The sequence below is a fragment of the Hemiscyllium ocellatum genome, chromosome 4, assembly GCF_020745735.1.
Source record: "Hemiscyllium ocellatum isolate sHemOce1 chromosome 4, sHemOce1.pat.X.cur, whole genome shotgun sequence".
In the NCBI taxonomy this organism is placed as follows: domain Eukaryota; kingdom Metazoa; phylum Chordata; class Chondrichthyes; order Orectolobiformes; family Hemiscylliidae; genus Hemiscyllium; species Hemiscyllium ocellatum.
Genome location: NC_083404.1, coordinates 58723256 through 58737261, shown reverse-complemented (window position 1 = coordinate 58737261; position 14006 = coordinate 58723256). Strand labels below are relative to the sequence as shown.

At 39.1% G+C, this 14006-nt stretch overlaps 1 protein-coding gene across 1 annotated transcript in view; it reads right to left on the bottom strand.

The window, feature by feature from the left end:
* The window catches only part of LOC132815387 (sorting nexin-31-like), a 115906-nt gene that overhangs the window by 1561 nt on the left and 100339 nt on the right, over positions 1–14006 (bottom strand). Inside the window, exons 12-13 of the mRNA XM_060824280.1 lie at positions 12566–12640; positions 3579–3638 (exon numbers count right to left, since the gene is read on the bottom strand). Of these exons, the coding sequence (XP_060680263.1) occupies positions 3579–3638; positions 12566–12640 (135 nt within the window). The remainder of the gene's footprint in view (positions 1–3578; positions 3639–12565; positions 12641–14006) is intronic.

Genomic DNA, 14006 nt, shown 5'->3' with positions numbered 1-14006 from the left:
GTCAAGTGAACTTGATGGGCTGTATGGACTACTTCTGCCTCCCCCCTCCCCTCCCCCCTGGTCTCATGGTAAAGCACCAAAGCCTAGCAATTTTATAAATTATTTCATTAGTATTCACATTTATTCTGTGGCATCAGATAGGAAAAAGTCTTCTAAGTCTAGAAATGCACAAGGAGGATGAAACATATGCACCTATTTTTGGTAGCTTATATATCCTAGAACAGATCACCAAGCCAGTTGATAATCAACCTGTTTGACCATGTTATGCATGAGCCATCTGTGACCATCTAGTGTTGGTGTGGATCCCAAAATGGAAATCTTAATCCTCAGTGCTAAAGTATATGCATTTCCCTTTAGTAATTAGGTCTAAAAGCAGCATATAATGGATGGTAAATGAGATAGTGAATTTATGTCCAACTTTAGCACCAATGACAACTCTCATCATAGAACTCCAGCACTGCAATCTGAGGGCAAATGAAAGGAACTAGGATTTTGTCTGGACAAAACAACATAATGTGAGGTAGGATTTTGTGGGTAAAGCAGAATCTATTACGTGCATTTACAGTTAAGCTGAATTGACACTGAAAGTTACCTTAGAACAGAACTAAACAAAAGCAGAGAATTAAGATCTATTCTAAAAGGATTTTTAAAATAGAATCACGTACCAACTATTGAGTCTTTACCATGTCATATACAGAAAAGTTTATGTCTGGTACTGCAATGGTATACTGTAATTATGTCTGCAACACTGGATATTTGGGGTGGAGGACCCTGCACAATCAACCATTTGCTGAAACAAGCAAGAATCTAGAACTAATGCAGCTATTATGCTTCAAGTTTAAAAATAGCAAGTTAAATACATTTTGGTTAAGTTAGCATTCTAATGAAATGTACAAATTTGCCAGCTTTTAATGAGCAAATACCAAAATTCAAAGCTTAGTCAATATCAAAGATCTCTCTTGACGAGAATTAACAGAATATAATAGCAGAATATGTGTCGAGGGAAGAACCGAGGTAGTAAGGAACATTCTGTACTTACTTCGCAAAAAGGAAGATGCTGCTAATGTAATAGTAAAAGAACAGAAAGAAGTTCTCAAAAACTTAGTCACAAGATACCTGAGCTGGATATGACGTATCCTAAGATCCTGAGAAAAGTCAGTTGAAAATAACAGATGATCTGGTTGCAACTTTCAAATCCTTCTTTGATGTTCAGGAGATATCAGAGGACTGGAGGAGTGCTAATAATGTATCTCAGTTTTAAAAAAAATTAAGAATAGCTACCACTGCCATTCAGTCTAAAGTCAGTGGTGGGAAGGCTCTTACGGCAATATCCCAGGAAAAATGTTAAGTCACATCTGGATAATTATATTCTAACAAAAGTCAACACCGGTGCTGAAACAAATTGCATTCATCTAACTTGGTTGAATTAGATTAGATTCCCTACAGTGTGGAAAGAAGCCATTCGACCCAACAATTCCACACCAACCCTCTGAAGAGCAACCCACCCCCCTCTGACTAATGTACATAATATTATGGGCAATTTACCATGGCCAATCCATCAGATCTATCATTTAAGCGGGCATTGGATAGGCATTTGGAAGTTATTGGGCTAGTATAGGTTAGGTAGGATTCGGTCGGCGCAACATCGAGGGCCGAAGGGCCTGTACTGCGCTGTATCCTTCTATGTTCTATGGACCTGCACACCTTTGGATGCTCCAGTTTCCTCCCACAATCCAGAGGAAACCCACACAGACACAGGGAGAACGTGCAAACTCCACACAGACAGTCACCTGAGGATGGAATCAAACTTGGTCCCTGGCCTTGTGAGGCTGCAGTGCTAACTACTGAGCCACCATGCCACCCTAACTGTTGATGATAGTATATTTGATAACTGGACTTCAGGGGTTAAGTTAGAAGAGATTATACAAATTAGATTTTTTTAAAAATAGCATTTACTAGTCTTCAAGGTTTAACAAGAAATCAAGGTAACTACTTTCATTGGTTGGTAATTTTATAACCAAGGGCCATGGTCTAAAACTTAGGGCCAGACCACTTAAAGTTATAGAAATATACAGCATAGAAACAAACCCTTCGGTCCAACTCATCCATGCTGATCAGATATCCTAACCTAATCTAGTCCCATTTTCCAGCACTTGGCCCATATCCTTCTCAACCCTTCCTATTCATATACCCATCTAGATGCTTTTTAAATGTTGTAATTGTACCAGCCTCCACCATTTCCTCTGGCAGCTCATTCCATACATGCATCAACCTGTGTGTGAAAAGGTTGCTCCTTAGGTCCCTTTTAAATTTTTCCTTCTTGCCTTAAATTTATGCCCTCTAGTTCTGGACTTCCTACCCCAGGGTAAACAGACAAGATCTTTTCCCTATCTGTGCCAGTCATGTTTTATAAATTTCTATGAGGTCACCCCTCAGCCTACAATGCTCCAGGGAGAACAGCCCCAGCCTATTTAGCCTCTGCTTATAGCTCAAATTCTCCAACCCTGGCAATATCCTTATAAATCTTTTCTGAACCTTTCAAGCTTCACAACATCCTTCCGATAGGAGAGACCCCAGAATTGCACACATTACTCCAAACGTGGTTTTGAACCCCCTTCCACAAACTGCAGTAGATTTATAAATATTTGTGAAGCAAATTTATTAAAGGCATATGGGCCAAAGATAAGTTACATGGAGTTAGGCCACCGAGCAGCTGTGATCTCACTAAATGGCAGAACAAGCTCAAGGGGCTGAGAGGCCTACTCCTGTTTCTGTGTTCCTACATGAGCTTTCAAAGGTATTTTATTAAGCTTATCATGGACCTTTATCAAACTTAAATCTATGGACTTAAAAGGCAGAGGCAATATGGATACAAAATTAGCTAAGGGGTAGAAAGTAGTATATGATGAAAGTTTTTCAGGCTGAAGGGTTGTTAACTTATTGAAGACACTATATAAATGCTGTGGTTGTTGATTGTAACAGACATCAGTTGAACACAGACACTGGTGAAATGGTCAGGCACAAGACTGATTAATTTTAAACACAGAAAAATGTAACAGGATTTTGCTAGAAACAATGTGCAGAAGAAATGTAACCTAAATAGAAAGTGTTCAGGAGAATGCACATAGGCACACCTGATGATGCACACATGCACAAATCTTTGAAGACAACAGCATTTAGAAGTTACCTAAATTTAATTGTCAATAAATTTAATGTAAGTGATTAACAACATTAAAAACAATTTAAACAGTGCATATGTCTTACAACCCTCACCGTAGGGGGCTGTTATGGTGTAGAGGTAATTTCCCTCTCTCTGATCCAGAAAACCTGGGTCCAAGTCCCACCTGTTCCAGTGGTTTGCCATAGTACATCTGAGCAGATTGACTAAAACACAAATGTACTACCATCACCATTCCTCAATTTCCATTCCTGAAGGTGCTGATGTTGACACAGTTGCACGGGTGGGAATTTCTCATGGTGATTATATATAGGAGAAGGGACGGATATAGATAATATAAATAATGAAAATCTACCTAATAATTCCATTCAGTCCCTCCTAACAATGAGCAGCTACTCACCAAAGCAGTCAACGGATTCCAGGGTGTGGTCCTACAGTTTGATTTTGCATTTTCAATCTGCTATAGAATGTAAATCCAGTTCAGCAGTTAATTGAAATATCATGGCAGGACAAGTTACAACAGATTTAATTAATTCAAGAGACAAGTTCTAGTCCAAAGCAGTTCATAGTAGGTATATTAAATGCATGATGTTAGATTTTTCTGTTAAACAAGGTAATTCATAAATAGACATATGCCAGATTGAGAGAGGATAAATGCTTGGGATTACGCCAAAATAAGTGCCTCAGTCTTAGTAGCACAAACATTTTCAAAAAGGTGCAGTACCAGTGAAAATTTAACCCATATTCATCAAGGGTAAATGAAAGTACAAGGCTCAAACATTACCATTTCATAATTGGTCCCACCATCGGAACCAAAGTGAGTCCCGAGTTCATAGGGAAAGATGATGGGAAACTAGAGCTGGACATTACCAGTGCAACCAATTAAGAGGCCACTATCAGGACTGCTGTTCAACTGAGGACAGCTCCTCAGAGCTGCTAGAACAATCAGAGGCTTGGCAGCTCCACGGCACCACTGAAAAAGTGATAACAGCTGCTGGAAGAAGAGGATATTGTTGCTGACACCCCTTGAAGGCCAAGCAAGACACTTTTTTAGTTAAACTCTGTCAGGGCAATACAGACAAGTCTTGCCAATTGGAGACATTAGCATTTCAGTCAGAGCATTTGGGTTAGAGGGGCAGCTATTGCCTTCTGGGGTCCCTCCAAGGAGCAAGGAAGGCCCAACTGGCCCAGTGAGGAACCCACTGGGAGGCTTCCATAATTTCCCACATGGTTGGTAAATTGTATTTCATACCAAGTATAAATGCACTGTGGAGAAAGATGAATTGATAGCAGCCGTATGCTACACTTTGAGGAAATAATTCAGAGTTAGCAGTTTCATTTCAGTTGATGGATACAGTAAAGTTGAAGTGTGTTGCAAGTTTTAATTGTTGTGAAATATCCACATACCAGAAACCCAACCTATAATTCCTCTTAAATGTTTACAGTTTCTAAGACAGCTTCATGAATTAGGAAGGAACAGCATTTTGAGGTGCAAATGTGAAATATGCAGGTTTCAATTATACATTTTGTTTAAAAAATTCAGAAGAATTAAAAGTAAGTAAAGATTCAACTCATCTGGAATATATAATCCATATGTCCCATAACCATTTGTTCAGGAGTACTTTCAGTCAGAGTCAACAACTTTACTTTTCTAAGGTGACAACAGATGAGTTATAATTGGCCTTTGTCCCTGGGTGAGAAGACAATGTAAACTTTCCCTCTTACCCTACACTCCCCCACCCCAATTTACCAATAAGAAAACTCCTCGTCACTAATACTAATGCATTTGCAGGTGTCATCCCATTTCTTCCCTCAGTCGAAACAAAATGTTTGGAGACACAGTATAGTTTTATCTCCATCTTTATTCCAGGCCCCAGAGGGAGAGAGAACGGTCGCCCATGTGCAGAGAGACATGAATTCTCGGTCAGCAATTTCTTAATGAATTATGAAGTCATTTTATAGAGAGGAGCATCCAGATAGGGCAACATACGTATTGATTGGGTGAAAGTATCAATAGTAAAGATTAAACCATCTGCTGTTACACGATGAATAACTGGCTTAACATAATGAATACTTTTCACCTTGTTAACTGACTTTACATACTGAATGCTAATAATATTGTTAAATGGCTCTACATAATGAATGCTTTTCCACATTGTTAACCCATTATCCTTGCCTTCAGCACCCCTTTGATAACTGCAAATTCTTATCTGATCTGAGGCATGCTCAGCTGAACCTCTCATTTCACAAAACTCAAAATTAACTCTTTCCCTACCTACATTCTCACAGGTATGGGGTAGAATTGACCACAGCTACAGTATTCCCTGTAGTTAAATAGAATACCAACTTAATAACATAAGAAATAAGAAGAGATGGCCACTTTGAACCTTGGATATGCTCCACCAGACAATGAGATAATGGTTTATCTGTTGTGGCCTTAACTTCACTGCCTGCCTACTCTTCATAACACAATCCCTTGTCAATCAAAAATCTGTTCAACCTTAACTGGAAAACATTCAAGGACCCATTCTCTGTTGGTAACTGGGGGACAGAATTCCAATTACTAATGATTCTTTCAGAGAATAAATCTTTACCTCTTCTCCACATTAAAATGGCTGACTCCTTATTTTGAAACTGTATCTTTCAGTTCTAGATTCCCCCAAGTGAGGAGATATCCTTGAAATATCTACCATCTCAGACATCCTCCGAAGCTTATATATGTCACTATGATCACCTGTCACTCCCAAATCTGTTGTTTATTTTTTTCTCTTAAATCCACTTGTTTGGACATGTGATGACAGCTCCAGGGCAGGTGGGACTTGAATCCACACTTTTTAGCCTAGAGAAATGTACATTACCGTCATCCTTAGTTTGTTTATTATATAAACTTTATCTTTGCAGCAAATTACCCTACTAAAGATGGGCAAATGACATACAATTCTTAGGTGTCCAAATCAGCCATCAACAAAAACAGGTGCTTCCATTACAAACTGCACCTAATGGAGTTGGCAGGATCCAAGGGGCAAAAAAGTCCAAAAGCAAACATCCAAAGGAAGGTATTAACAGAAACTATTGATTGCTGTTCCTGGGTAATGTTAGCAGCACACTTGGAGAGGAGAATAATCACAACAGCTTTGTACTATATAGAGAGACTCAAACATAACAAAATTGTTACAAGAATCACTGAAAATAATAATACATTATAGCTCATGTGAGTCCTGTTGATTCTAATATTTAATTAACTCTTTGGACATCTTGTGGTGAGGAATAGGTACCCAATAAATTTCAAATCAAGTCAAGTGATATCTGCCAATCCACTGTTAGCCTCATTAGCAAGTGACTGATTAGCAAGGTTAGATCTCATGGAATACAGGGAGAACTAGCTATCTGGATACAGAACAGGCTCAAAGGTAGAAGACAGAGGATGGTGGTGGTGGAGGGTTGTTTTTCAGACTGGAGGCCTGTGACCAGTGGAGTGCCACAAGGATCAGTGCTGGTTCCTCTACTTTTTGTCATTTACATAAATGATTTGGAGGTGAGCATAAGAGGTACAATTAGTAAATTTGCAGATGACACCAAAATTGGAGTTGTAGCGGACAATGAAGAGGGTTACCTCAGATTATATCAGGATCTGGACCAGATGGGCCAATGGGCTGAGAAGTGGCAGATGGAGTTTAATTCAGATAAATGCGAAGTGCTGCATTTTGGGAAAGCAAATCTTAGCAGGACTTATACACTTAAATAATAAGGACCTAGGGAGTGTTGCTGAACAAAGAGACCTTGGAGTGTAGGTTCATAGCGCCTTGAAAGTGGAGCCGCGGGTAGATAGGATACTGATGAAGGGGTTTGATATGCTTTCCTTTATTGGTCAGAGTGTTGACTACAGGAATTGGGAGGTCACATTGAGGCTGTACAGGACATTGGTAAGACCACAGTTGGAATATTGCATGCAATTCTGGTCTCCTTCCTATCGGAAAGATGTTGTGAAACTTGAAAGGGTTCAGAAAAGATTTACAAGGATGTTGCCAGGGTTAGAGGATTTGAGTTACAGGGAGAGGCTGAACAGGCTGAGGTGGTTTTCCCTGGAGTGTTGACCTTATAGAGGTTTACAAAATTATGAGGGGCATGGATAGGATAAATAGACAAAGTCTTTTCCCTGGGGTCGAGGAGTCCAGAACTCGAGGGCATAGGTTTAGGGTGAGAGGGGAAAGATATAAGAGACACCTAAGGGGCAACTTTTTCACGAAGAGGGTGGTACGTATATGGAATGAGCTGCCAGATGTGGTGGAGGCTGGTACAATTGCAACATTTAAGAGGCATTTGGATGGGTATATGAATAGGAAGGGTTTAGAGGGATATGGGCCAGGTGCTGGCAGGTGGGAGTAGATTGGGTTGGGATATCTGGTCAGCGTGGACAGGTTGGACCAACAGGTCCATTTCCATGCTGTACATCTCTATTACTCTAAGTGGTCTAAATGGCACCTCACTTATAGTATCCCTGCAAGTTTCATGAACTTCTTACACCTTCAAACAATTTGCTCAGCAAACTCACAACATACAATCACGTGAGTAATTAAACTTGGAAATATCCTTGTAACAATGAGATAATTGTGAATGACTATCAATTCCTCTAGCCTAGCAAGTAACCAATTAGGATGTACAGAGTTAAAAATCACAACACCAGGTTATAGTCCAACAGGTTTATTTGGAAAGCACTAGCTTTCAGAGTGCTGCTCCTTCATCAGGTGGTTGAGCTCTGAAAGCTAGCATTTCCAAATAAATCTGTTGGACTATAACCAGGTGTTGTGAGAGTTTTAACTTTGTACACCCCAGTCCAACACTGGCCCCTCCAAAATTAGAATGTGTAGATACTTACTCCTTCAGCTGAAGATTTCTGCATTGTTCACTTTGCTGTCTCCAATTGAAACTTTATTTCCCACCCTATTACTCTAAATTGTTGGGCTTGAAGTTCACAAACCCCAATTCACCCTTCTTCTCAATTCTGCCTTTGTTTTTCAATCCTTAAATCTTCTGAATTAAAAGGTGATACCCAGACTGTTCTGTTGTTCATTTAGGTTCCCTGTATCTTCATGCTGCTTCACACCTCCACTAACTGACAAGAGAGATCAATGAGTGTAAGGGCTAAATGAACTTTCTAAACAATTTAACTCCATGCCAGTAAATTCTGGCCTATGTGTTTGTCTCCAGAATCCAGCAATCTTCTTAAGTGTGAACCCAGATCTCAACTGTTGCTCTAAATTGGGATCACAGAGACAAGTCGACTGACTCTGAAACAAGTTCATGGGCTATTGCATTTGTGTGACATACACTTGCTGCACTATGGCCTTCAACCACCTGGCATGGTCCCTCTTCCTATTACACCATTCTTGGCTCTCCCTTATCTTTGTAGTCCCTGTACCAATTTAGTGCCAAATTACAATACTCCTCACACTTTACTTTGCCTGCTCCATGCCAACTCACTTACTATCCAACATAGACACTCCCGAAGAAGCATACTGACATAACATGAAATTGGTCTCTATTGGTCAATTTTAAAATATCTCTATTAAAACAGTTCACATTTGATATTAAAAAAAAATCAATGCAATGGAATTCCTTGAATTAATCTCTTCTGAAAACATTTCTATTCTAAAAGCATAAAAAAATGCCCACTTAACATGCTGTGAAAATAGGTTACTAAGGATAAATCCCAAATGTTCACATTTTAAAAAAACTAAGCCAAAGAGTTAACAGTTTTCACAGTTCCTTGACAGTCCCAAAATTTATGTACTTCTTAAACATAATGTATGTATTCTTTTAGATTCCCCAAGTGCACAAGGGCAACTTATTTCTTCCAATGGTGTCCTAGAACTAGGTCTAAAAAGGAGTACCTTACCTCTCTTAAGGGGTACCCTAGCTATTCAAAAAAAATACAAACAACAGACCTGCTCTAACTTGTAGGTAAATGGATGGAAATCAATAAAAACAACTCTATCCCAAGGGTCAAACCAACATTAGTATATTTCTTCTTTGAGTCTTAGACTTTAAATTTCATATTATTTAATCATCATTCGCATACATCAAGCAGACCAGGTCACAGAGTCGTGGAGATATACAGCACAGAAACAGACCCTCCAGTCCAATTCACCCATGCCGACCAGACCTAAATTAATTTTTCTAAACCTTTCTGATTCATATCCCCACTGAGATGCATTTTAAGTGTTCTAATTGTACCAGCCTCCACTATTTCCTCTGGCAGTTCATTTCATACACACACCACCTGCTTCATGAAAATGTTGCCTCTCAGGTACATTTTAAATATTTCCCCTCTCACCTTAAACCCTATGCCCATTAGTTTTGGACTCCCCTCTCTTGGGAAGAGACCTTGGCTATTCACCTTATCCATGCCAGTCAGTCATGATTTTATAAATCTCAATAAGGTCACCCCTCAGTCTCCAAAGCTCAGGGAAACCAGACCCAGCCTATTCAGCCTCCCCCTATAGCTCAAACCCTCCAACATTTTTGTTAAACTGGAGTGCAGAAAAGATTTACAACATCTTTCCTATAGGAGAGAGACCGGAATTGAATTGAGTATTCCAGAAGTCACCTAACCAATAACATATATAGCTGCAACATGATATCCAAACTCCTATAGTCAAACCAATAAAAGGCAAGTGTACCGAAATGCCTTCTTCACAAACCTGTCTACATGTGGTTCCACCTTCAAAAGGAACTATGAACTTGCACCCAAAGGTCTCTTTTTTTCAGTAACATTCCCAAGACAACCACCTGATCATGGAGAAGCGCTCAGAAAGCTAGTGCTTCCAATGAAATCTGTTGGACTATAATCTGGTGTTGTGTGATTTTTATCTTTGTATTCCCAATTACCTTACCATTAAATGTTTAAATCTTGGCAAAATGCAACACCGTACACTTACTTAAATTATACTCCATCTGCCACTCAAGACCCTGTTCTTCTCAGAGATAATCTTCACTGTCCACTACCCCACTAAATTTGATGTAATCTGCAAACTTACTAACCATTCCGCCTATATTCACATCCATATAATTTATTAACAAAAAGCAGTGACTAGCACTGATCCTTGCGGCACACTGCTAGTCACTGGCCTCCAGTCCAAAAAACAACCCACCATTACCACCCTCTGTCTTCCACCTTCAAGACAATTTTGTATCCAAATGGCTAGCTCTCCCTGGATTCCACATGATTTAACCTTGCTAACCGGTCTACCTTTGGAACCTTATTGAATGCCTGGCTGAAATCCACATGGACAATATCCACTGCTCTACCTTCTATCTTCTTTGTCACTTCTACAAAAAACTCAAGTTGGTGAGACATGATTTCCCATGCACAAAGCCATGTTGTCTATCCCTAATTTGTCCTTGCCTTTCCAAATACATGTAAATCCTCTCCCTCACCAACAACCTATCCACTACTAACAGCTCACTGGTCTGTAGTTCCCTTGCTTTTCTTTACCATCTCTCTTAAATGACAGCACCATATTAACCATCCATGGCTATGGATGAAACAAATATCTCAGCAAGAAGTCTAGCAATCACTTCCCCAGCTTTTCACAAATATCTGGGATACACCTGATCAGGTCCTGGGTATTTATCTGACTTTATGCATTAAGACATCCAGTACCTCCTCATCTGTAATATGAACACTTTAAGATATTACTGTTTATTTCTCCAAGTTCTCTAGTTTTCAAAACCTTCTTCACAGTAAATACTGATGTGAAAACTTGTTTCATTTCTTACCCATCTACTGTGGTTCCACACATAGACGGCCTCATTGATTTTTATGGGGCCCTAATATCTCCCTAGGTACTCTCTTGCCCTGAAATGTATTTGTGGAATCTGTTTGGATTCTCCTTAACCCTATTTGCCAAAACTATGTCATGTCCCTTTTTGCCCTCCTGATTTCCTATGAGTATTCTCCTGTTGCTCTTATGCTCCTCAAAGCTCTTGCACTCAATCCCAGCCATCTATACCTACTTCCTTCTTTTTGACCAGTACCTCAATTTCTCTAATTATCCAGCATTCCCTACAGCTTTCCAGCCGGATCCTTCACAGTGACAGGAACATACTGCTTCTGGACTGTCGTTATCACATTTTTGAAGGTCTCCCACTTTCCAACCACCCATTTACCTGTGAAATAGCCTCTCCCAGTCAATTTTTGAAATTCTTGCCTAATACCATTAAAATTAGCCTTAATCCAATTTAGTAGTTTGACTTTTAGATCAGGTCTATCCTTTTCCATAACTATTTAAAACCAGTGGAATTATGATTGCTGGCCTCAAAGTGTTCCCTCACAGATACCTCAATCACTTGCCCTGCCTTATTTCCCAAGGTTTAAAGCTTTTCAATATTTGAATACAATCTTAACTTGCCCAAAAGAAATGCATTGGATCACACATTTACACAGTTGGTTTCTGTGAGGACAACATTTTTCAAAATACTCAAAAGATCAAGGATGGAGAGTCATTCGACAGACATATTAAAAACTCAGACTTCACATGGTTAAGTGCATAACTCATTTAAAACAAAAAAATTAAGTGATGTGATGTTCTTATGCCAGGTTAGGGGGAATCATGATCCAAGTATGGACAAAACTCCAAGCCATGGCAATTTACAGATTTTACATTTGTAGCATACAGAGCATTTAAAATTTTACCAAACTAGTGGTGTGAAAGAAACATTGTTCTGTATCAACACAGATGACAAAGTTCCCGATTAACAGGAAGTTTTGTAAATTCAGTAATGTGACACTAGCCTGAGTATTGCTGGAGCCCCAAGCATTGCAGGAATTGCAAGCTACAGCCAGGGCAATTGGAAAGTTATGACTTTTGTGAACAATGGGAAAGCAGTCCCTCTCTCTAACTGATGAGCAAGAAGCAGAGGAAGAGCAAAGAAGGAAAGAGAATTAATTAGATTCAGAGAGAAATAGAAAGGGAAAGAATGATTGGAAAAAGATAGAGCGAGACAAATGAATCAAAAATGCAAATGTAAAACTTTGACATTTTGAACATTTCTTAATTGACAACTTAAATACTTAAATTGTTCCCATCCTAGAATTGCATTAACAATGAACACAGTTGTATATTCATTGTTAGTGTTTAATAGCACTTGTGGTAGGTTTGATCTTGCGGCAGGCTTGTGCAAATTCATCATTTTTAAAAACGAAAAGGCTAAGGGGAGGTATTGTTTGTGTAGAACAAAAAGTGGTGCAAATCAACTGGTAGGTTCAGGAGATTTGCAATTTTCAGTATCTCTCTTCATCGTCTGAACGTAGGGCTAATGTGTGTTAATAAAGACTCACAATCTAACATGCTGTGACAAGGGTTAGGCACATTCTTTAATACTTACCATTTCTGTATATCCTGCATGTATCTTCAGTTTCTCTTTTACAATTTCTTGTATGCATCTACTAAGTAGAAAGGCCTGCAAAAGTTTATCAATAATTATACCAGAAACAAGATACTATTGGTTCACATTTCAGTACATACACTGCTAGATTGATGGAACCATTATTTGTTATTTACCGATTTGCTAATTGCAAAACATGGACAGTTGAACTCATTCCCAACTAAATTCCCAATTACCTTGTTGTCTCTCCTTTCACACTGCATCTTCCAATCCCCCAACTTTACACAATATCTCTTTACCTGGCACACCTCAGAGTGGGAACTAAGTCAAATGGATTAGGAGCATCAAATTATTCTTGCTCATCAACCTTGAGGATTGGTGGTTCAATGCCTAGGGAACTCCACTCCGCTAAACACAAAAGTAATTTTGTTCAGAAGAAGAGCTGCAAGAAATACAAGTGAGAGATCCAAAGCACCGCAGTATAGAGTGGAAGGGTGGTCATTAATAGGTTAAAAAAATACAATGCAATTGTAAACATTGAGTTCGGACATGTGCTAACAAAAGTAAAAACAAAGGCTAAGTGCCTCCTATATATTGGTGGGAAGAGGTTCAGATGTTTTTCATGCTCTTCGTTTGTCCATCTAAGGTCAGCCTCAAATTGCCATTTATGGAACTGAGGAATATGTTGCCCACTTCAAGCTCATTGCTAAAAATGTGGTGTGCCTTGTCTGACAAAAAGGGACAATAAAGAAGCCAGGTCCATAAAATTAACAACTTTGGTAGCTTTTTTGCTCAACGGGCTCAAGGGGCTTAAATTACCTTGTCCTGTTTTTGTGCTCCTAGCAGTCAAGTGGTGAACATCTAAATGGTGGAGATGCTGCCTGGCCTGCTGTGCTTTGACCAGCAACACATTTTCAGCTGTGATCTCCAGCATCTGCAGACCTCATTTTTTACTCGACAATTTTATTTGAACCTCACTACAACACGTCCAATCCACCTCCTCTCATCCCCTCCAACCTTGTCCAATGCTTCTTTTAATCTATAGAATGTGCAGTGAGATTACTTGTAAATGGAGCTTATGGAACAGGAAATAGCTGTTTTTTCTTAATATTTTTATCACCAACTAAAAGGGATTATAGCAGATGGGAACCACACAAATTTATAACTTAGATTGTCCTATGTTTGGAAATAAAGTTATACAAGAAAAGAGGGGAATAGTTATAGTGATAACCTGAAAGTATGTGGCAAATTTGTGATACATGACTAAAAATGGGAAAATGTTTAGGCATTTGTGGAGAAAACAATTTTTGGTAAACTTAATTTCAAAAGGGAACAGAGGGTAGAGGAATTCACATAGGAAGAAATAATTTTCATGAATTTAATGAAAGTAAAGGGTAACACTAAAGAAAGATTAATGGCATCTACTGCAGATTTCACAAAA